The 25,225-nt window shown below is 35.6% G+C and overlaps 2 protein-coding genes across 6 annotated transcripts in view; one reads left to right on the top strand and one right to left on the bottom strand.

Moving 5' to 3' along the window:
* The window catches only part of CACNA2D3 (calcium voltage-gated channel auxiliary subunit alpha2delta 3), a 373,089-nt gene that overhangs the window by 298,026 nt on the left and 49,838 nt on the right, over positions 1-25,225 (top strand). For all 5 annotated transcript variants that reach the window (XM_051627834.1, XM_051627837.1, XM_051627833.1 and 2 more), the window contains 3 exons: positions 587-682; positions 1,818-1,939; positions 2,492-2,572. In XM_051627834.1, coding sequence (XP_051483794.1) covers positions 587-682; positions 1,818-1,939; positions 2,492-2,572 — 299 coding nt within the window. The remainder of the gene's footprint in view (positions 1-586; positions 683-1,817; positions 1,940-2,491; positions 2,573-25,225) is intronic.
* On the bottom strand, positions 11,249-15,843 carry LRTM1 (leucine rich repeats and transmembrane domains 1). The gene is made up of 3 exons (XM_051627411.1): positions 15,803-15,843; positions 14,654-15,171; positions 11,249-11,682 (listed from the first exon to the last, which is right to left on the bottom strand). Exons 1-3 carry the CDS (start codon positions 15,841-15,843, stop codon positions 11,249-11,251), a joined length of 993 nt encoding a protein of 330 aa, XP_051483371.1.

Here is a 25,225-nt window from a genome sequence, read left to right as displayed (position 1 = left end):
TGTATGAAATACTATGGTTGAAGGGCAATTCTGGAGATTCTCCTGATTAGATTTTGCTAAATTTGAACACTTTTTAAAAAGTTAGATTAAAAAAATGTATTGCTGTAAAGTACATACTTATATGGACTGTGTAAAATCAATGTGGTAAGAACTGATTAATCAAACTAAGGATTATCCAGTCTTCTCTTTAAAGATAAAGATAGGCATCTGTTGCATGCTAATATACTGTAGGTGCTGATGAATTTATATAGAGGCATAAGGTTTCTTGGAATTTCCTTACAAAATGAAATAACAGATCCACTGAGCACAAGGAAGGCAGCTGAGGAGATGTACCAGTGGGACACCATTAATTTAATCACCTTTCATATTCTGACCTACACTAATGAGAGAGGCCGTTTACTGAAGAATGAAGATGGCTGAGACTGTGGTCCCTGGACTTTGAATTGACTTTCTGTAACATTGCTGCAAATCAAAATATTTAGAATTTTTTTCTCAAAAATGCATACATTTGTACATTTGTGAGAAGTAATACAACTTGATCTGATTTCTTTCTGGAAACATTATATTTGCTTCTGTTCTATTTCAGAAACTCCGACAAGGGAGTGGAAGTTGCTTTCCTTGGAACACGGACTGGACTATCTCGTATCAACCTATTTGTGGGTCCAGAACAGCTTACCAATCAGTAAGTAACAAGGCTGTCCTTGGAGCTGTATGAGAAAAAAACAACAAAACAAACACAAATGTTTATTTGTAGGAATCCTTTCTACTGTTTCTTCCAGATTTTTATGCTGGCACACTGGAATACATAGAACAAGTTGGAAAGATTTTATAGGATCCTGTCAATTCTTTCTCCAGCTGAAACAGTTGGAACAATGAGCTATTTTACACCTGTAGCCTATAAGCCAAGTGTCAGAATGGCCTGGGTAAGAGAGTAATCAGGAGATCTCATCATTCAAGAGTTTCCTATTTTACTTGGAGAAGATGTAACCTGGTGGAGATACAGGTTTCTTTAAATGGAGAGCTATAAAATAAAAGGTCCCACAATTAATGACTTTTTCAGGCAGCAGCTTGATGTTGTCAGGCTAATCGATCTGCATTATGCATGTAAAAGAAAATCTGGCTTGATGCTTATGATAAGCTAGGTTTATTGAATATAAAACTACATGGTGCTTATCTGACCACAAAATATTGTTGTAGTGTGAGTAGCCTCACAGGTGAGATGAATAGCACTGCAATTTTTTACTGTCAGACAGCAAACCAGAACAATAGCATGAAGGCCATACTAGCTCTTTTCACTGACATGAACTTTCTTCTGTCAACATTCCAAGATTACTGAAGAATAAAGTATTACTGTCCACTACCACCCCTTACACATTATTTGGAAAGCAGGATGTTAAATTTCTTTTTTTCTTTACTTAACAGTGAATGCCAGTGGCAACAAACTACCAAATCTCCAGTGCCTTTTCCACTTTGTACAGTTCACAGTTCTTGCATTGTGCTGACAGAAAAAGTCTTTTTAGACTAAGCATTTTTATTTCTATGAATCAGTACAAATGTTTTTAGTGGTACTTAGAGGCACTATTTTTTAGTACTTTTTCCTTCCTTCATAACAAAAGTAATTACAAGTGTGTCACAAATAATTATTAGGGTCCAAAATGAACCCTTTTGTTGAACAAATGGTATTAGAGAAATTGTCCTAAACCATTTCCTTTCACAAAAGATCACATTTTGTTTTTCTTGTCTTTCAAAGCTAGAAACTATTGTGTGCCATGCAACAAACAAAAAATATTTATTTCATTTCTCACTTCTTTCCTCAGAGATTTCCTGACAGCTGAAGATAAGGAAAACATATTTAATGCTGACCATTTTCCACTCTGGTACAGAAGAGCTGCTGAGCAAATACCTGGGAGTTTTGTCTATTCAATCCCATTTAGTACAGGTCTGTAATTTTGTCATTTTCTAAATGCTGAGCCATGTGTTATGACGCTGAAAGGATTCCAAGTATGTCAGTACTGAGACAACTCTGTCACTAATCTCAAATGTTAATCTAAAATTTGCATTGAAATTTGCAGCTAATTTATTGGCCCTGTGACCAGGTTCATCTTCTATAGGGCTCTAAGTGAAACCCAAGGTATGGTGTACAGTTTTCATTTAATATTTGCACAGGTTGAGCTTATAGCCTAGTATTTTAAGCAAGTCAAGTGCAACAGAAAAAGTGTCCACATTAATGAGAAGCCCTGCCAGTTGTCACCTTTGTTGTCACTTTTAGCAGAGAAGGCAAAAATTGGTTACTTGTTTTAAGCTTGTTGTTGGAATGCTGGGGAATTTTGAAATGGCAGTGCCTGTATGTTCTGTGCATCCACAGAAACTTATGTTGGTTGTCATATTTTCTGAGCACTAAATCTACATGGAGTGTTATTTCAAAATGGAAAAAAAGCTCAACTTCCTTATTCTGCAATATGTTATTTAAATTTATTTTTTTTCGCTGCAGAAACAGCAAACAAAAGCAATGTAGTGACAGCCAGTACAGCTATTCAGCTTCTGGATGACAGAAAATCTCCAGTTGTTGCAGGTAAAATTGTTGTAATATTTGTTTTGTTAATTTCTTTGAAGCAGTTTGAGTTTCTCACTTTCTCCAATATATAACAGGAAATCCCAATTATTACTTCATACTTGTGTAAAAACATAAAACAGCATTTATAAACTGATATCAATGTGGATATCTGCAAATTGCTGAAGATTCTGTTTTAAGGAAAATGGATTTGGAGGCAGAAACTGGAGCAGTGCTATTAACCAGACTTGGGAGACTCAAGTAGGATTATGGGTAGCACTTTCAAATACATACATTGAAGTTCAAATTTGGCCAAAATGTCTCATTTTAATTTGTGTGAAGTAAGTATCCCTCATCCCCATTTGGTCTGAGTGGATTACATAAAGCAGCAGGATGGGATACACATTTCATTTAAAATTACTCTGTTCCCTAGAGGAACTTGACAGAAAATAAAGCTGTGCCAGAATGTTGTTTATTACTACAAGAGTTTAAAACTGGCAGAGAGAAATGAGAACATTACTATAAAATGGAAACCTGAGTTAGACCTGCCCACAAGGAAAAAAAAAAAAAGGAACAAAACCAATTCTTAAAATCTGAAGTCTCTTCTGTTTTCTTTGTACAATTTCCTTTTATTTTGTTTCTGTAGAAAAAACACCAGTTCTAACAGACTCTGTATGCAAAAATACACTAAGACTTATTGCAAGTAGGAATACCCAACTCTTTAATATAGGCAGAAATTCAAAAACTCAATGAGTCTCTAGGCTGTCACTATAGAGAACCTGACTGTTGCTGGTGCTCTTTCACAATCTGTACCTACTAGTACCAGTTCAGTGGCAGAAGGTGTTTGCTTATTGGCAAAAAACCCACATAATTTGTTTTAAAAATCCCTCCTGTCTGTTTCAATGGAGATAGTGATATTTTACTTTAATGAATGCAAATTTCTATAGAAAATGTAGAAGAAGCAAATTAAGTCTTTAATATGTAAGTGTAGTAGCATCATTTTTGTTATTGTTTATAGAGAATTCAATTTATTTGCAGGAGAGAAAGTGCCAGTAGTACTGAATGCAGAATTTTTTAAGATTTAAACACATTTATGCTCATAATTGCTTTGTCTTAGTGTTCTCTATGACCATGCCTCCTATGTCAAGTTTACACTGAAGTGTTATGTTTCTTCAAACTGTCCATAACAAAATGTGAAGGAGAATAAAAGGTGGTGGACTTCTATTTTTATTCTTCTTAACATGGTTTAAACATTGTATAATCACTCTAGTCTTGAAATCCCATGAGATTCATATAAGAGTATTCCTTTTGGTGACCAAGATGAAGCCAGTCAATGTAGGATATCTGAACATAGATAGTGATGTAGCTTAGGCAACTTAAGACTGAATTATCTCTTCCACTGCTCATGTGAAAGGCAGTACATTTCACACTAACTGTTGATAGAATTCAGCTTCACAGTCTTATATTCTTTGATATTGTGTAATGAGCTAACTCATTTCAAGTCCTTTATTTATTTATACTTTCATATAGATGCATTTTAGCTCAAAAGCTGCAGTACAATATAAGAACTTAAAAGCCCTTTGTGTTGAGAGAGGCCATAGCTGTTCAGAAAAATGAGCCCCTTGTGATATTTAATTAAAAATAACAGAACTGACAGTCTTCTTAGGGCAGAAATTCATTAAAGAACACTGAAAAAAATGTCTGATGAAAATTGTCAAGATCTGTTAACTTTTCTTTATAGAACAGAACCTGTAATTTCAAGTCTCATTGAAAAAGTCCACAGCAGTGCTTAGCAAAAAACACAGGACACCTAGTCAGGAAAATTAGGGATTAAATAATACACAGACATAGTCTCATAGTAATTTGAAATTTAGATTTTGAAGTAGATGAGGAGAAGCAGTCATTTTTTCTTTATTATAAGGCTCCTTACAAATTCTGAAATTAAGTACAACTTTTCCTTCATTCTCTCGTGCCTGTTTTTGTGCTGACCAGCTGTATACATGAATGGTTGAGGTTGGAATTGACCTCTTGAGATCACCTAGTCCAATTCCAGTGGAGCAGAATCTGAACAGAACCTGGAGCTAGAGCAGGTTACCAGTCCTTTCAGGTCTTGAATGTCTCTACAGATGGGGAAGCCTCAGCCTCTTTGGGAAACCCCTTCCAGGGTTTGACCACGCGTACAGTAAAAACCCTGTTTTCTCTTTCTTCTCAAGCCAGGTCTGTGTATGGTATGTATGCACATTTGTCAGAGAAAGGTCATGAAATGTGCCTGCATCTCTAGTAGTGATTTCTCTTATTCAGCATAATTTTGGAAAAAATAAAAAAAAAGGGAAATCCATGTTGTTTTTACACACAAACATCTTTCCAGTCACTTTCTATCAAAGAAGTGTGATTGCCTGGGATGTGCATTCAGGCGTTGCCATGGATCTGTGAATCTACCCTAACTCATTCTTTTCTGCTGAAGCTACATCAAAGGAACGATTGTGGTAATTTCTGTTGGACAGAAGAGAAAAATCAGTGCTGATTGAACCCTGTTTTTCTTCACAATTGCAAGCTTCTTGATTGGTGTTTTTGTTTTTCTTCTGTGTGTTAAGCATTTGTCATACTTTTCATGCTTTGGTGGAAAACCACTAGTTTATGTTTTTCAAGAGTTTCTTGTTCATTTTGAATATATTCTATTCACTTTCAGTTTGATTTGAAATGCTTTTACTATAAGACTTTATTGTGCAAATGAAGAATATTATGTTTCATACAAGCAAACAAATTGTCCCAAATAAGGCCAGAATATTTTCCTTTCTAGTATTTTTCAAAGCTGATCCTTTATTATTAATAACTAGCCCATACACAAGTTCAGAGGTTGGTTGGTTTTTTTCCTCCAGACCCTGGTTAGAGAGAGATTTTCTACAAGTGTCTTCATCTGTCATCTTCATAGTTTTCTTTTTTATGTCATTTTAAGAACAAACATTAGTATATCAATAAATACAGTTATTCCATGTTAAATATTCCTAGTCAAGATGCTAAAAGCCTTCAGGCACTTTGAATGACACAATCTGAAGATTTAGGTTCTCCTTTTTATTTCCTATCCATAAGCTAAAGAAGATAAGATAAAGATTTTATGTCATCACCAATATGTTAAAAAAGGCATGCAATTTTGAATGCCTCTATTCTGGCCCGTGGGAAGTGACCCTGGTGATCTTGCTGCTTAAGATATTTCAAACTGTGCCTTGAAAACAGGAAAGATCCATAATCTCTTATTACTTAAAAAATATTAGTAATGAATATACATGACCTCATCAATCCATTCAAGGGGTTTTTTTAGTGAATTCAAAGTAGTTTGGATTACTGAAATTTCTAGGAGTGGCAGATAGTGTAAATGTTTCATGAACAGTTAGATCTTCTATTGTTAAAACAGTATAAAGAGTAAATACCTCTGCTCTGTACTGCTTATATATTTTTTTCCTCTTTTTTTTCCTCTCATGTATTGCTTTGGTATTATTATATTATTAAAAACATTCAAGCAAATGTCACTGTCTCATACACAGTCCTTAAAATTTATGACACTGTCTGTAAAATTACATTTTAGTATGAGGGCCTAAGGGAAAATGAATATGTCATCATAATGACACACCAACCAAATTTTTGAAGCGTTCTAAAATAGATGTTTTCCTTGTCAGGCAAGACAGTGATTTACTTGATCTTTACTCCACATTATAAGCCACAGAAGATTATATTCAGCAGTAGTGTTTAGTAAATCCCTCAAAATGCTTTTCATGCTTTGGTGGAAAACCACTAGTTTATGTTTTTCCAGAGTTTCTTGTTCATTTTGAATATTATTTTTTTATTCATAAATCTAATATTAGTATATAGACTAATATTTTCAGTTTCAGGAAAATTGAAATGTGTGTTTGTACAGTCCAACATAAAAACCATACAGACTTAGGTTAGGGAGCCCTGAGTTACGAAACATGGTTTGTAGTTTATGTGTGGAGAGGGATAAGCTCCTCCACAGGATGCTTCACAGCATATGGTAAAATCCTGCCTCTCACCATTGACTGAACAGGGAATCTGAAGCTGGATGATGTATTCACAACCATTCACAAATTTGTTTTCATTTGTATTTGTTCTCAGTTCATTTTACCATACAGAATTTGTGTGTGCAATAATTGAATAACAGGCCTTTTAAAGACATTTCTCTGCTGGCTTGAGAACTTGACCTCAATTTATCTAATTCTTTGGCTTTCCTCACCACTTGTTCTCAGACAATCAAGGGCTCTAATGGATGAAACAGAACAGGATCTCAACATACATGGTATTAATATGGAAAGTAAATTGTCTAGAGCATTCTGCTCTTTGATTCTGACCTTCTGTTTTGCTGTTGGGGTTTTTTGTTTTTTTGAATTTTAGTACTATGTAATTTGGGTAAGGGGAAAATCCATGTAACTTAATAGCAATCAAATTCTAGGGGCATTTTGCTAAGTAGTTCTGCTATTAGCAAGGTAAATCCCTGATTGCAGAACAAGACACCAGATAAGCTGTCGGGTTCTTTTGAAAACTTCAAATAATGCTGTGTAAATGTGAAGCTGCAATTATGTAGTATGTGGGTATATTAATACCAGTGCAAGTACTGTGGATTACCTGATTTCCCCCAGTAGACTGTATTTCCAAATATTAACAGCATTTTCTCATGTGTTTGTTGTGTCTTGAAATGTGGATGGCAGTTTTATGCAAAAAGTTCAACATCTAGTGTACACAGCCCTAAAACAGGGGGGGGAATCCCCCTGTAATCAGTAACAGAGAGCAACTGCATCTCTCATTGGAGCTAGTTACGAAGTATGTAGTCACTGGACTTTTAATTCCCACTCCTTCTCCTCTGTTGTGGCTTACTGCCACACCCAGGTGACTGATGTTGCTGCCTGTCTCATCTGGGGAACACACAGTCGCATATCAGGTCATACAAACCTAGGAAGCACCAAGACTCTCTCATGATTATTATTACTGTGCCACTTTCAGCAAAGTTCAAAGTCATAAAAGGAGGCATGCTTTTGGGATGCTTAGCTAAAGACTGTGTCTTCTGGCCAGCAAAGATACATGGTTATTAATAGTATTTTTTTGTTAATGGTATATAAGCCATACATAATGTCACTAAAGCTTCTAATGTGATATTTAAGGAGAGGGAGCCTGATTTGTTTGGATGTCGTATTACTAGGGAATAATGAAGCTGAATTTTGACAGACTTTTTGTGATCTCTGGATGGAAAGACACATGTAGCAAGCATGTTTCAGTTTAAGCTTTATTTAAGCTATCAATATAGATACTAAGGAGATTTTCTGTAAAGAATATTGGCATATTGTAATTTTTAATCTCTGTGTTAAATCAAAATTTCAGAAAGCCACTTTTTCTGAAAACAAAGTAATATGGTGAGCCTCTGTATGAACAACAGAAAGGAAACAAAATGTGGTCTTTCTCTGTCTTTGCCAATACCTTGCAGAGTACTGTGTCCTGATGTTTTGTTGACTTTGGGGGAAAGAGTGTTTTTCGCAGAGATTAGAAAAAAAATACTGTGCTCACTATAATACCTCTCATGAGATTGCTGGAAAAACAACAAAGCTTTCTCAGGAATCGTTATCTGAAAAATAAATCTGTGCAGACAATTTATTTCAGCAGCAGATGTCCATTGCAAAGCTTTACAAATTAAGGGCAGTTCTGGGGCGAAGCCCTAGATCCAGTCTTCCTCTTGTGGTACTCGACAGTTGTTACGGACAATAAGTTGTGCCTTTTATCTGTTTTTGTCTAGTTGAATGTTCTGTTTCCTCTACTGAAAACCCAATAATTTTATATTTATTCATTTAAGAAATTGAATCAATACTTTTCTCTGTTGCATGTATGCTATTTGCTTATCGTCATATATAACTGGAATCTGTTAGAATAGAAAACATATTTGTAAATATTATATATGGTCTTATAAACCTTAAATTACAAAAATCTCTGTGGTTTTTTTTGGGTTTTAGTTGGTTTTGGTTTGTTTTTTTTTTTTTTCTTTCTTTAGCAAACAGGAAGTTAGTATAGCTCAGATTTTGCATGGATTGGCTTGCTCTGCTCCCATAGCACAGTGAACTAATGGTATTATGAAATACTTGGCTTTCTCGCAGAATTCCATATCAATTTACAGCCTTGGGTGCATGAAATCCCCAAAGCATCTGAAATGTGACTTGCAAAGAGTTTCTTTAAATGTTGTGCCCTTCATTACCTCTTCCTCAGCTTTTTATTTTATTTCATTTAAAAATAAATAAATAATTATTTAAAACCATCTTACAGTAGGAAAGCCTGAAAGATTTTTGTTGGTAGGGCTGGGTTTTTTTAAGAACTAGGACTACATGTTCTGGTTATTCCTGCCTATCAAGTAAGCTCTTGTTTTTCCTTTGCTTGAAGATATCAGAAGTGTAAACTTGTTTGAGCTGGAAGCTGCACTACTGTATCTAAGTGTATTATAAACACTGAGCAAAATGTCTCTGGAGGTCAGAGGTTTATCAGCTGTCATCTTAGGATCTGCATTATGATTTCAAGTGTGCTTATTTTAGGTTGTCACTGTAGAAAAACAGTGATTTGGCATACCTCTGAAGTAATATTTTGACCTGTGGGCAATAAGATCCTATCCTGTATTACTTCAGTCTTCTCTATCTAAAAAACTATGATTTGCTTTGTAAAAGTGATTGCAACAAATGAATAAAAGAGTGGAAAAAAGTAAATTTACACACTCAGGTGACTTAGCTCTGAAAACAGATTAGTCATAAAGCTTTACTGAATATTTAAAAGGTAAAAAAAGCAAACTTGTTTCTAGGTACATCATCAAGAGATCAGATATAAAGAGTCTGAATATAAATACTCTAAAAATTCTGTGCTGATGATGTCTTAGCTGAAGTCATGTACTCAGATCAGGGTACCACATCTTAAAGAAAATATAGAACTGAAAAGGTTCCAGGGAATGCAAGGGAAAAAAAAAAAAATGGGAAAATATGGCCTTACAGGAAAATTTGAAACAGCTTGGTTTAGTTAGCTTAGGACAGAGAAGAATGAAAAGAGCCTGAAAATAATATGAAGTACTTAGCAATTAAAAAAACAGATGAGAGACTGTAATTTATTGTTTTCAATGTCTGCTAGATTTAGATTAAGACTGAGGTGCTTGATTTTCTCTGGACATGAAAGTAACTGCAGATGCTTTAACATTTAGGTTGCAATTATTGCTAAGTAGACAAGAGCAAGAGTCACATGACTCCTGCCATATAGCCCATTACTCAGTTGAGGCTGTTATTGGAATAGCTACAGGACTTGATCTTTGAATCCATCAGCTGGAAGGAGAATGGAGGTCTCTGAATGCCACGACCCAGCTTCCCTTTGCCCTTATTGCAGACTAACTCAGCCATTGTCCTCAAGTCTTCTGCCCAGTGGAATAAACTGGCAAGATTTTCACCAAAGGTATAGGAGATATACTGAGAAAAGCTCGTAGACTATAACCATAGTTGATTTCTGGATTAGCTACCTAGACATGTCTTTAACCCTGTCAGAACCCTATCTAATCTTGGAAAAGATAGATGGAGTTGCTGATCCCTGTGGGTTGCCTTAAAATAATTTTTATGAATTATTTTAAAAATAATTCTGCACAGTCAAAATATTCTTTCTGTACAAAACTTACATTACTCAAACAGTTTTGTCTCTGATTTACTCTGATGTTAAAACTGCTGCAGAAAGTTAGGGTGGACCCTTGAATGAATTCAGCTGAATGCTCTCTCTGTGAGAGAGAACGTGTAAACATGCAACTATATTCTCTTCCGTACTGAAGGGCAGCACTGATTGGAGCTGCATCTGCAGTCATGATATTTGCAAAACGGAACACTTGTGTCTGGGTTTGGGAGCAAGAAGCTTCAGAAGTGTCTGTTGCAAGCACGTATACCAGCAGTAGAAGAGGTAGTGTCTCTTCATACATGCTGTATGGGTTCATTTCAGTGCTTCTACCTGAAACAGTGTAGTGCTGCTTCTTTCCTCAGCATTTTCTCAGCTCTCTTCTTTCTCCCCTCAATTTAAAAATGCTGTGTAAGTGTTGAGAAGGTACTTCCTATTTTCTAAATTAGATAACAGATGTAATGTTTAATTGTTGTCTTCTAGAGCAGACTGAAAGGTGGAAAAATGTATTTAGAAATATTTTTAACACGTTTAAGTTTTCAGTGGCAGTGTCTAGACTGGCAAGTTCTAAAACTGATTGTGAATTGTATTTCTGGATACATACCAGGTATTCTAATATCTTAAAATATAGTTGGTCATTTTTAGCTATTTTGTATTTTTCCTCTCAGAAAGATCATTGATATTAGCTACTGACTGTAGCTGCACCATAACTCATATGTTGTACTAATATTACATCAAAAGCTAGCAATGAAGAATGAACACTTTGAAGTAGCTACATTGAGATTTCATTATCTCAAGCATTCAGCCTTAAATAGTTGTTCAGAATATCCATACACAAAATATAAATAAAGTTACATTCTTCTACAATTTAATATATATTCCAAAGAATGTATATATTTACATTAAAAAAAAAAAAAAAGCAGTAATTACTGTTAAATCAATCCTATTTAAATTCCAGGCTTCTTAACTTCTTAACTGAAGTGAGGGCTTTATTTTCAAGAAACCAAAGACATAAGTAACTCAAGCCAAGGAACTATCAAATGGCTCTTTTTCCTCAAGAGTCCCATGCTGTCTGACTGGGGCCAAATGTTCTCTGTGGTATTTAGCAGTAATTGCAGCATAGGCACAACCATAAACAGCAGCTGCCAGCATCATTAGACACACAATTCCACAGACAACTCCAGTTATTACTACAGTGGCAATCGCATGGCGCAAACTAACAGGCCTTGGCTTAGGTTTGGGTTCACAGTTTGAGCGGATGTATTCCCCGTGTTCAGTGTGATGAGCGTGCTTTGGGGAACTCCTGTGCTCAAAGCTATGGTGGTGAATGCCAGCCAGGTGAAGGTGAGCTGTTCGTAGAGGACATGCCCCAAACAGCTCATAGGGAACTTTGAGGAGATCCTTTCCCTTCCGAATCCCTGGTGTGGAACAGATAATGCCATCACTTATTCCTCCTGAAAAAAACCCAAACAGATTTATGTTCTTAAGATATGGTGGTTTCTGAATAATCTTAATTAATGTAAAATTAACAGAAACCTGAAGTAAATTTACTATCAACTTTGTCTTCATACTTCTGAAGATTTGTAACTGTATCTTTCAGATCTTGTTTTCCAGTTAGATCAATGATGAAGTTATTACACTTTGTCACTGATATCAGAGAGCATTTGCAGGAAGCAATTCAGCAGGAATCAAGTTATCTATGATTTTATGGATGTAAAAGTAAAAACCAGCAGCGGTGTGAAAGTAAGAACTAAATCATAGATGAAAACAAACATGATATCAGAAAATAAATTCCATTCAAATTCATAGTGTTTCTTCGTTTTATAAAGAGAAGTGGAAGTTACGTACGTAGTAAAAGTTTCTCACTTGATTGAAATATTCCATGAAATAGTCATTGTTCTGATATCATACACTAACTGTAATGAATCAGAGAAAGTTCAGTAGGTTCTATGTATACATGAGTAATTTTTTTGAAGCAAGGTTCATGGTAAGAAAATAAACAAAGATCTAAAGGAGTTAAGATTAATCAACCTATTACCCTGCTCAAACGGTAACTTTCATGATTGCTTAGAGCAGGCTTCTGCTCTCTCCCAAAGGATGTTTTTAGTATAATGGAAAGTGAAGTAGGAAGCCTCAGTCCTGGTAAATCATGTGGTTGTTCCTCAGCATGTAGAGAAACACACACTGAGCATAGCCCTCAGGTTTCTAATTAGTCCATACACTATGGCTGTAAGGGTGTAATGTGTCAAGGAGTCAACAAGGCCAAAACCAATGTTTACCTATTTGAAAAAATTAACTGATTAGATCAGCTGAAATTTCTTTCTCTTCTCTATCTGAAATAATCTGTCTTTCAGCTAAAGCCAGGCACAGACATTTTCATCCTGAGAAGACTTTGTCTGAAGAAGTAGTGAATACAGATAGACCCAAACTGACATCTGGAGACTGCTCCATGAATGTTGATGATATTCCAAGACAAATATGAGCATAGCAGCTTGTCTCTTGGTCTTTAATAGCCAAACCCAAAGTGTGGTTCCAGACACCTCCGATGTGTTAGTTTGAATATGGATATAGATAAAACTCCAGAGTCTGCAACTGTGATCTTTCTGTGCTTTTAAGTAGCTGAATAGGTGTGCTTGGAATAGGAAACCTGGAGTCCCACCTGAAATGAAGCATTCTTTACAATTGTTTACAAATAAACACCAGATGTTAATTTCCTGAGCTGAATTCAGCTAAAAATACTGAAATCTTTTAGAATTATGTTGGACACAACAGCCAATACTTTTAAATTCAGAGAAAGTTCCATCTCTAGCAGTGTTTTGTTATGACTTTCCCAAAGTATCTGTAGAGCCATAGTGCTTTTTTTTTCATAAGTCTAAAATATAAGTAGTGGGAAAGATTAATGTGCAATATAATTTTTATTTTTTTTTTCATGTGATTCACACAAGTAATTTTAGGGAAATACGAACATAGAAGAGAACATAGGATTTTGTCTTCCTTTAAAATTTGTTGCTAAAATGAATTTCTAAGTTCCATATCACTTCATTTAAATAATCTGTGCAATGTTCCAGAAGATGGAATAGCATCACTGAATTTCTAAACAATGTTGACTTTTTGAAATAAATTACAATACTTAGGCTGCTGGCAGAGTAATTAAGATAATCTGATGTGTTTATATTGGATCATTGCATTCTTCTGCACAGAGAAGTCAGAACCCCTGCTGAAATTTGTTGTAGGGAATGGTTCCAGCATAATACAACTAAAACCCTGGGAGAATGTAATATTCTACCAGTGCAAACTACTAATATTTTAACCCCGAGAGGACTTTAGCCTCTTGTCTTTTCTAAAAAATTGCTTCTCACAGTGGCTTTACCTCACCAGGAGATTATTCCTGTATTAAGTGTGTCCCTGCATAGCCAGTACAGTTTTCCAGCTGGGTTGTAGAGTTCTGATGCCTGAAGATGACAGTCCATTCAACCACAGGCAACATGGACCATCTTCACATACACAGTTTTGCAATGTGTTCCATGTCACTTCCATGTATGGACAGGTAGTCAGTGGTTTGATAACATGAAACATCAAAGCCTGCTTTAGAGAAAAGCAAATTACCCTACTCTTCTGAAATCTCAGAGTCTGAACATACCTCCTGGGAGAAAGAAATTATTTTCTTTTAATACTGAATCCTGCTAGAATTAAATAATATTCTCTTTTCCATAGCATAACTCATTAATATGTTTAATGAAGGTGTGAGCAAAATATGAGGCTACTTGTATTTATAAAATTAACTTTTCCCCATGTGATGGCAATTCACATTTCTGTTGGGAATTTGTAAATTAATTTATTAGCTCTTCTGGTTAACAACAAATTAGGAAGCAGTACTAGGCAAGAGTAAACTTGTCCAAGGTATAACATACATTTGTAGGTAAAGTATTTTTAAAACATTAAAGAACTACTGAGTGATAATTTATAGAGGAATTAAAATCCTAAGTTCTCTGAAGTTAAATGGTCTTGGTGTTTACCCTCATGCATCAAGTAAAAAACTTTTAAATAGTAGGTTGACTTCTAGCAAAAATATATTGGTAGAATTAAGCAAGTGGACTTGTTATAAGTGTACAGATATGGATATCTGTGTATGCACACAGTACATGTGTATTTCCAGAATGTGGTTGTATGTGCTACAGGATTGTATTTGTATAATTTCTCTCTTTCTCTTTGTGCTAATATGAAGTTTCTCTATGATTCTAGTTTGCCACCTGCATTTATGAAAGCATCTATGTTCTGACCTGTGCAGAAAAAAATATTTTAGTGTGCTTGTTTGAGGGGCTGATGTGTTGTGGGGTAAACTGGGAAGCCCTGGTGGTGAAGATCAATTAGATGCTTGGTTAAGAGCTCTCATGTGCATTGTATGTAATGAGAAGAATTCCTTACCTCTGTATAAAAAGCTCTCCAGCCACAGTTTCAGGCCAAAGACATTACAATTACATTGCCAGGGATTGTCTTTGAAAAGAACCACTTTCAGATTTGGGAGTGACTCCAGCAGAACTCTTTCCATTTTCTGAAGTTTGTTATGCTTCACAGAGAGCAACGTGATATTCCCTGTGCGGTTTCCAAAACTCTCAGGCAAATGTATAATGCTGTTGGATGACAAGTCCAGTTCTTTTAGGTGTGGGAGGAAACTGAAAGTCTTGTTTTCTATGTAATGAATCAAATTTCTGGTTAGGTTTAGAACCTGTAGATACCGTAATTTTTGGAAAGCACCTGATGCCAAACTCGATAGAGAATTATTAGACAAATCTAAGATTTTGAGCAGTGGTGTTCCAGTGAATGCATTTTGGTTGATTCTCCAAATACGATTATTCTGCAACTGCAGTATCTGAATTTCAGGAGGTAAATGGGCAGGAATTTCAGTAAATCCTCTGTTCTTGCAGTCTGCAGTCTTTGAGGCTCTATAGCAGAGACATTTGTCAGGACATCCATGAGCTGAGTATGTTAACAAGGTGACACTCAAAACCAAAAGCCAGTTGCCTGTATCACAAGTGAAAGAATATTTAAAATTACTTTAAAATGTTTATTCTGGCAATATATACAAGTCATTAACATGGACAAAGGATATACAGCTCCACAATAAACATTAATGTAGATAGCATAAAGAGTTCGTTTATTTTACAATACACTAAGACTGTAAATTGTAAGTTACAGATAGTATGGCCAGTAATTTTATATTGCAGAATAAAATTAGTGTTTCCATGATCTTAAAATTAGGTACTTCCCATGGCTTTTTCCTAAGTGAAAATGGTTTTCAGGATTTGCCATCAGCAGAACAATGATCTTTGAAAGGAATGTGACAGTTTCTAAAACTGTTTGTAATTGTAATCATTCTTTTTTCTGTGGTAGTAACAACTTTGAACCATTTTGTGTCAGGATTACAAGTAGAACTTCTGTTTTTCTGCATTTTTAGTAATTGGACTACCTAAAAAAGAACAGCAAGCTTCAAAGACACTGCTGTAAAGAGTTACCACTACTTTTTCAGCAGACAACTCTAAGTTTGTTCTTTAAAAGATCTGTGTTTATATTTACCTCTTGAATTCCCTTATCTGAATGTCAGCTCTATTTCCCATAGACACGAGTTTCTACACATTCAAAGGAAAGCCTAGTAGCATCTTCTGCTACTTGTTGTTTTTACCTTTCATATCTTGCTATTGATCTTACTTGGAAAACGAGGTGTTAGTTAAAGCTATGTTTGTATGCACAGCATGACATTAAAATAAGAAAAGATCAGTTGATATTGAAAAATTAGGTTTTCTTTAACTAAAGAAAATCAGAATGATAAATCCTTTAGTAACATTGCTTTTTGAGATACTCCAATAATTTAAAAATTGAAAGTATTTTGTTTAATTACTACTTGAGAGAATTGGAAATTAAAGGACATACTGGTTATTAACTTACAGAGATCAAACATTAATTAGTAGGTAGGAAATACCATATTAAAGGGATAACTGTATGTCTATAATATTGAATATGACAAATTTATAAATGAAAGTTTTTTTTTGAGACTACATTTTAAATAACAAACTACTAATTAATTTTCACCAAAAAAGAAAATTATATTAAAATTATACATAATCATCTGCATTACTGAGCTCTTCATGGTAAATTCAGCATTCCTGCAAGTAAGTTGAGCAATACTTTCAGTTCATTACATTGTTCTGCAACAATTGGCTGCAGAAACTGAGGTACAGCACTGCTTGGCAAGGAAATTTAATTATTAATCTGAATGCTTCAATATCTCACCTTTCATTCTGCTATGCTTGTTCTTCACCTTGCAGAAGATTCAATCCGGTTCTCTGATGTCTCACAATAACAAACACTGTTCTAATTCCGACTTCAAATCCGTAATGTGCTCATCAAGTTTCCTTTCTGTGGGCTTTGTTTGTTTGTCTTTTTAGATGGTGTCTGTGGCTTGTGTAGAAGTGCAACTATTTCTAGTGAGTTGTTCCATCAGCCTTTGAATTTTTCTTTACCACAAGCTTTCCACCCTCCTTCCCCCCTATCCATTTATGACTCTCAGAGACTTACTCTGCCTCCTAATCAGTCAACAAGCCAGGCAGAGTGTCTGTCAACTCTAACTGGACAGCTGTAACATACAAATAATGACCTATTAGCCTTGCCTTTTTGATTTATTTAATCTGCCTCAAATGCAAGGCACAAAAGTAAAGCTGCCTTTTTAAAATCCAGTATAGTTTCTGATTTCTGGTGGATTATTAGCTACACTATGTCAATTTTTGCAAGATCTGATGGCTCTGAACATGGATTCTGATTATCCTGGGCTGTGACTGGAAGCAATGGAGTGCATTATATCACTACAAATAGGCTGCGGGTTGATGACACGGTTTTTGACAGTGCATTTGTTTGCTCTTCTAAGCTTATTTATCTGACATCCATTAGTTGTGCTGACAGGATTTTCTTGCATGGGGACACAGAACTAGTGGCTCTGTCTCTAAAAATGGCACACATACTGGTTTGGTCACCAAGAATCCTGAATTTATTTATTTACAAAGATATTGGAAAGGTATGGGAGATCATATTAAAATTGTACTTCGGGTGTTCGTGTGGTACCTTGACTTGTCTCTTTGTTACTTCTTCAGTATAACTAATTGCTACTGTACCATCTACAGCAGTGAAAAGATTAATGACTTGTGAAAGAGCTGTAACTGTTTTATTGTATCTCTGCTGAATTGTTTCTGATATGAACAAGAGATCCAAAGGAACAGTTAGTACTGCTGAACAGTGAAGGAGAACTTAGAACAACTGACATTCTGTGAAGTAAACATGACTGTTCATCTTGAGGATACTAGGATTATTGCTACAAATGGCAGACCATACTGTCCTTTGCACTCTTGATGAATGACACGTCACCCTGATAGAGGATGATGGTCTGTGGTTTAGTGTAGGGAAATACTGTAGCTGCTTATTACCTGGTACCACAGTCATACTGTATAACTCCAACTTCAGAAAGGGAGAGAGAGATAAGGTTACAGATCAGCTGTAACAGGCTTTGAATGAATGTCAGGTTAAAGAGAAAAACTTCTTTAACCTTTGTTACACAGTATATTTATTTGCTATTTCCTTTTCCAATCCATGTGTGCGCACTGATATAAAAACATATAAACAGACCTATCTTAAATTGTACCAGTGAGTCATTGTAATGAAGACAGAGCTAAATGCAAAAAGGGCTATTATAAAATATAATTGACCTTAGAAGTTGTAGCCTTGCTTGCTGAAGAATCTCTGCTCTTTCAAAGAACAAATTTATGTCAGGTACTTGTTGCTTGAGATGGCATTCCTCTGTCCTTGCAATAACTCATCCTTTATATCAATTATAGTCCTTTTCATGACTTTTGATTATATTGCAAGAGGTACCAGCTGTTATGTTACTGTTTTCTGGTATCTAAGACTTTTCCACACTTCAAAATTTTCTTTGCTATCTTAAATTTTATTTTTGGCTCATGAATTAAATTGTTTTCTTATTTTAATTGTTTTTCCTTCTTAACTAATGTTTGCCAATCAGGTTTACAAGTCCCCACAGCAGTTTGTGTAATCTAACAGAGGGCTTAAAGAATGTCTTTTAACTGCCTCTCTTATTTTAGGTAAGTCTTTCTACTATAATTGTATTATTTTTAGCACACACCATATTAAAGAGATGTTCGTAGCACAAGATCACTGAAAGTTAAGCACTGTGGGAGGTTCTGTTCCAACAATAATGCAGAGGTTGTTCTATGTATTTGGAATTGCGGGATAAGAAGTTATTACTTTTTAAAAAATCTTCATGCTGAGTGCAGATTTGGAAACATACGATTAAATTTGGTGATTTGCTTTTTGTGTAGATGTGAATCATAGAATCATAGAATCCTAGGGGTTGGAAGGGACCTCGAAAGATCACCTAGTCCAACCCCCCCTCCAGAGCAGGGTCACCTAGAGTACATCACACAGGAAGGCGTCCAGGCGGGTTTTGAATGTCTCCAGAGAAGGAGACTCCACAACCTCTCTGGGCAGCCTGTTCCAGTGCTCTGTCACTCTCACAGTAAAAAAAAAAATTCTGATATTCACCTTAAACCTTAATGTGGCTATTTGTTTCCTTATATTGAGAACTCCGAATGCGCATGTTTTGTAAATAGAAGTTTCCCCAACCTATAATCTGTGTCCTACTTCCATTTATTAGTTATAATACTTTGGTCGTGACAGACAAGTCTGATGTGGTGAAAATTGCAGTTGGGACACAGGTAGAGATTTGCCAGAAACAGAATAACCGTGAAACCTATCCTATGTCCGACCTTTAGAACAGCCAGCAGGATTCTTTTCAGTTGTCTGATGTGGTGCAGCAACTATGTTATTGTGACTGCTTAAATTAACTTGTGCCTCATTGTAACAAGATACGTTTTGCTTTGCAAACAGCAAGAGAGCCCAAAGAACTAATATCCTACCCCTGTTGGTTGATGGGGGTGGTTCAGTGTTTGTTTTGCCAGCTAATACTGTGCTGCAGCAGTTACTGCCATGTGTTTAAAGGAGTAGTATGTGCAAGAATTATCTTTTACAGAAGAAAATTATTTTGTTTAAACACTAGCAGAAAATAAATGATTTAAATATTTCAGATATTTAAAAGTTACAGCAATTCAGATTCCACTACATTGTATACTGAGTCCTGGCAGACATGATTATATTAAAAAAATGTTCTTATGACCACAGCAGACAATTCCTATAAATTCTCTTTATTAGATTTATTTTCCTTTTGCTTTTGACTGGGAAGGTCCTGTGACGCTTACACAGAAATGGCAGGTCCTTTCTCCTTACTACCATGTGTCTCCAGATTGGTAAAACAGCTAAGCTCTTGCTGTAGACCCTAAATACAGCCCTGGGCAATGCAGAATCCTCTCCAGTTTGATTCAGGACAAGAAAGTAATTCATATTTGTTAGTGAAACAGCCCATGCCTCTGTTGTTAAAAGTCTTCTCCTTTAACCAGCATTTAAAAAGTCAGTACTGAATCATGGAGAAAGGTCTTAGCCTTTCCCAGCTATCAGTCAGAATGCACATAAGAAACCTTTGAGTCCCTCAGGCTTTTCTTTCTACAAAGGCAGTCCTTGAACTCCAAGAGCTCCAGAACCTCTCAGCTTTTGCCTGCCAGGGTGTGAGGTTTTCAAAACATGAAAAAAATTAGAGGAAGTCCCTGGATTGTCCTTCTGCCTCCCTTTCACAAGAAAAGTAGAAACCAATAGATCAAACCAAATTTGGCTTGAGTAAGATATACACCTTAAAAAAGCTGGTCATATTTTCCAGAAGAGTCGAGTGCATGGATTTCTTCAGACATCTCATTGCTTAGGTAAGATAAGAGGAGAGTAATGCCAGCCAGAGTTTAATAACATCCAGTCATGGTTATCACACAGCATAAGGAGACACCTCTAAAAAGGTGTTTGTGTCTGTCCTTGGCCGTTGTTATGGATTTTTGGTGGTGCCTCTTTAAGGTGAGAAAAAAATATTTTGTACTTCCAGAAAAGAAGAAACAGGCAGTTGTGATTTTGTCTTTTGAATCACTGACTTTGAGAGGAAGAGTGCAGTTTTCTACTTTTCAGTGGCTGTTTTGCCTTCATTAAATACATCTGGTACTTGTTTATGTAATGCATAATTAATCTATGAAACACATTGTTGAAAGTTACCTTGGGCCAAAAGATTAGTAGGATTCATATATAATCTGGAGCCATAGTTACCTCATGGGGTGAAAAATCATTTAGAAGGGATATAAACTTTCACTTTTAAGGGCTTTAATCAACCTCTAATGACACAAGTTATGGAGAAAAACCTTTCCTTGTGGGCAGGGTTGTTTTTTTTTTTTTTTTTTCCCATAATTATTATTTATGGGAATTTTTACACCTTCCTCTGACACCTCTAGAAGAGGCCAGTGTATGAGATGTAATAGTTGACTAGATGAACTGAAACATACTGCATTCCAGGTGGAAATTTACAGTGGGGCAGACTTACAGCCTGCTAGTTGCAGCGAGGTGCTCCTGGGTAAGATGTGTGGTGCTGTGTCACATGATATCACTGGAGTTGTACCTCTGAGTACCTTTTCAGTTTAGATCTGAACTCTTCATCCCCAGACCATTTCTCTGGTTTGGACTGGAAAATTATTTTAACATTCATATCCGGGTCTTTGCTGGTAATCTGTAGACAACTGAGTCAGTCCTTTGTCTGCATTTTTTTTCAGCTTCTTGCTTAACTAAAGTCATGCAAGACCCATGAGATAGGTCAGTCAGCAATTTGTTCTGATATTATAAGCCTAATATAATGTAGCTTAGGAGTTGGTTTGGCTTGCACTCCTTTTCCAAGAACTAAATGAGCAGAATTATATAAAGGGGAGAAGTGTTTACTTGGAAAATGTTCAAGCATCAGCCTTACAGTATGCTTCGGTAGGTAGAAAGATTCTTTGAGGGGATGCAAGACCTTCAGAATGAGGAGAAGCACAGGAAGTAGAGGTGCTGGGCTTTACCTTCACTGCAAGTTCAATGAAGTTGTAGCAAGGAGCAGATTATGTGCCAACAGAATGTTTGTTCTATCACAAATAGCAGCAGGGGGAGCAGCGGGTACAAATTCAAATTTTTTATAGTTTCCTGACTGATGACAACTGCCTGTCATACTTGCTGAGCATCCATAGAAAAAAAGTATCTCCAGTATGTTCATTCATTCATTCATTTTGCCATTATTGTAAGCAGAAAAATATACTGCTTGACATAAAGCTAACAGAAATGAGAGTAATAAAAACAGGAGATAGAAAAACACATGTAAAAATAAGGGCAGATGTACATTTTGTTTTATCTCGACATTTTAGATGATTTTTGTCCTCCTGTAAACATGTTAAAAGTGAGATAACTCACTTTGGTTCTAGAGAGATTATTCATTATCTAAGATCAAGTTATTTTCTAAGCTTTTACTTAGTGGTTTGTTTGTTTGTTTGTTTTTTTCTTATTTTTATATTTATTAAGAATTTCTCTTCATGGTCATAACTTACCCTGCTATCAAGCTTAAGAACAAATTTTTGTGCATTCTGAATGGCTGATTTACTAGGCCAGTTTTTGTAAGAATTGGAAGGATTTTTCTTTCACATCTTCCTGTAAAAGAGCTGAAAGGTTCTCAGTGTATGCAAAAAGTCTGTAAAGTACAGTAGATTTTGCTTAACTGCTTCTCATCGATTGTGCTGCAAAATAGGACTCATACTTCATTAATTCCTTTTCTGCTTTTAAGGCAGTTCTGCTGGGAACTCCTGTATTTATGGGCTCAAAAGGACTCTCTTTTCTTTGCTCTGAATAGTCACTTGAACACGAGAACTTGCAGAAGCAGGGATAACATCTACTGCAGTAAAAAGTCAAATAATTAAACTTCTGCAATTCATGCAACACTTTGGAAATAGCCATGGGATTTTTATTTCTTTAATTTAAGCAAGGTACTGGATAGCCTGACATTAAAATTACACCATTGATAAACGTTAAATAGGTACTTTTCTGGATTTGAATATCAGTATATACTTAAGTGTTCTATTGGATCAGGACTGATGTGCACAGTAGATTTGCATTTGAGCTTTAATGGATTTTTTTCCTTTGATGGAGTTTCTCTACAAGAGAAAAGCTTGAAGCCTGTAAGTCCTGACAGAATCTTAATTGTCTCGCAGCAGGTAGACTCCAATGAACAAGGATGAGCCAGATACCTCTACTTGCTGCTGCTGGTCTTCATTTTAATACTGGTAAATTTTGTAAGGCAGTACATTTGCTGGCTGTTTTGTTTCTTTGGTCTCTGGATTTCTGTCATACATACTGCTTTAACTGCTACAGCAGCACTCACCAAAAGTCCTCTCTATACACCAAAATCCTATTTTTTATTATTATTTTTTTTTAATTCTCCAATTTTTAACCTGTGAGCAGGTTTTAAACAAAAGTGTGATTCTGAAATACCTTTTTTTCCACAGAATGTTTTATATGAAGTGACAAGATAAGTTGAGGTATATAGACAGACTTTACATCCCTTTCCTGGAGTTGTTTTCAGACATACCTCCTTGGAAAACTCAGCTAGTATATGGGATAATGGTGTTTCTGTTCAGAATTTGTAAAATAGGCCACTGAGATGTCTTTTTCCTTTAAAAATACCTCCAAACCAAACAAAAACTCGAAATCAAAACAACAAAACTCTTTCAGAGGGCATTTTATTAATGAGAATTACAATACTGGAAAATCTGGTATAGATTAACAAAGAACAGTAACAGTGTATCCAAATGGAAGTGGTTGCATAATTAAATTCCTTTAATAGGTTCTGAAATGTAAACCACTTGATCCCTCTGATGTAAGCATAACTCTTAAAAGTCATGGAACTTGCTTCTGAAAGTGTAATGTGGGAGAGAAATATTGGGATGACGAAGAAGGATTTCAATAGCCTGGGAGGAAATTTATACAGGAGTAAAACAATAGGCAAAACAATAAAGTAAAAAAAAAAAAAAAAAGAGCATCCCCCAGACCTGTAGCCATGAAAAGTAGAAAGTAGCTTTAATAAAACCCTCTTTATATGGATGTACAGTTTGTAATAGCAGTAATGAAGCAACTTAATGGCAAGTAAAGGACACTAAAGATTGTCATAATTTTTTCACTATTCTTACACTCTTTTTTTGCCTGTTCATTATTATCTTGTCTGTTTTGAATACATGTTCTTCTGTATGTCTGTTTTGGTTTCCTATTTTCCTGCTCAGAATCACAAAAGGCCCTCATTCTGTGGTTTCTTTTCTCATTAATAGAATGTGGAATTTTTACAATATTGATTACAATATATGAAGTATCTAAAGTATATAATATTTGCTTTTTCCTGACTTCTTAAAAAGCAAAATTGTTTACTGCGGTACAGTACAGCTGCTAGGAGGATCACACCAAATGGCTGACATGCTGTCTGCTAAGTAAGAAGGAAAATATTTTAGTGTGATTGGCGTAAATGATGATGTTCTGACTGTAGTAACACCGAGCTATGTCTAGTTTTTGTTTGTACTAACCAAAGCTATTTGCAAACTTTTAGCTGTGTTTCTCTTTTACTGCATGAGATGCTGAAAGATGAATTTTCTGGGTTGATCACATGCAATAGTTGAGCAGATAACAAACTTGTAACAACAGTTGGAGTGCCTGTGAGCAATTATACAAACAATGTACTGCATAAAAGTAGATTATTAACCCTAAAATTCAGGCAACATTTAGATGTCGATCTCATCTTTTTTGCCTTCAGTGTTTACATCTAACTTCTGCTTCATCACCACTGAGTGATACTGAAGTATACAGGTAATACATGCTATCATTTCATACAATACCTTTTTATCCAAGGGCACTTCTATTTTAATATTATTTAATTTAGAGCATGATCTCAAAAGTTCCCAACATAATTGAGTTTCATCTGCCCATAAAGCTAGAGCTGCTATGGTCAAGGGTGTATTTTGATCTTTATTTGCTTTCCTTCCTTTCTGCAGTATGTTATTTTGGAACATAATGGCAGGGCTGCCCTTAGTTATTCGTGTTTTGGCTCAGACTTTTTATCCTTTTTCTTTTCAGAGTGACAGTACATTGCTCAGTGTTCATTTTCTCTCCATCTCTGTGTTTCAGCACTTAGAATACATGAACATAAAGAACAGGGCTACTGGCTTCTCCATTCTTAAAGTAGTCATTGAGAGAAGTAAGCTAACTGCTTTTAGAAGTTGAAGGTATGCATCATGAACCTAGTTTAGTGAACTAATAATTTCTATACTTCTGTTTGTTAGTGTCAGTAAGATCTTACATAGGTTTGCATTAGCTGCTGCTACAACATGCCTTTCTGCAAACCCTTTAGAACGAAGAAAGAGCAAAGAACTCTGTCATTTGTAATTCAATGATTTGGAGATGTCATGTTCCAAATATAGGCACACATTTGTGTTTCATGCAACTGAAAGGAGCTATAAGACAGGCTTTTCCATTGCAATTAAATACTTTGTCTACCCCATTACGTGCTGTTACGTGGTCATACTTTTACAGATTGTTGCTTTCTTAGCTTTGTAGTTAAGGGATACCTGTTTCAGAAGAAAAGTTCTGCAGACTTTCTTAAATTGAAAACATGAAAACAGTTTTGAGAAAGAAATAGATACCAATTTATATCTGAAGGAGTTACACAATGCTTGGTTCTCTGCAGTACTTTGTCTGAAAGGACCTTGGCTGAAATTAATCATGGAGAACAACCTTTCAGTTGCATCACAGTAACTGCAGATTCACATTACAGAAGTCTGAAAACTGTTTCTCTCCAATCCTCTTCATTGTAGTGTCACAGCAGTTTTGCTAAGACACATTGTGAAACCTGAAATATTCCTCATTAAGATGCTGGGCCTGGTCCTTCTCCTAAAACCTTAAGCAAATCTTTCATTGAACTCAGCAGAAAAGATGAAGTTTAATTTGCACACTTAA

The sequence above is a fragment of the Apus apus genome, chromosome 9 (genome assembly GCF_020740795.1).
Source record: "Apus apus isolate bApuApu2 chromosome 9, bApuApu2.pri.cur, whole genome shotgun sequence".
Taxonomy (NCBI): domain Eukaryota; kingdom Metazoa; phylum Chordata; class Aves; order Apodiformes; family Apodidae; genus Apus; species Apus apus.
Note: the sequence above shows the minus strand (reverse complement) of the source record. Positions and strands in the feature narration are given on the sequence as shown.

Bases quoted from the DNA above. Each gene is read 5' to 3' on its own strand.
- LRTM1 (XM_051627411.1), bottom strand. From the start codon at position 15,843: ATGGGAAATAGAGCTGACATTCAGATAAGGGAATTCAAGAG. The intron at 15,172-15,802 runs GTAAATATAAAC...TCTCTGCTATAG, and splicing joins CAGATAAGGGAATTCAAGAG to AGCCTCAAAGACTGCAGACT. The intron at 11,683-14,653 runs GTAAGGAATTCT...GGTTTTTTTCAG, and splicing joins GGAGAGCTTTTTATACAGAG to GAGGAATAAGTGATGGCATT.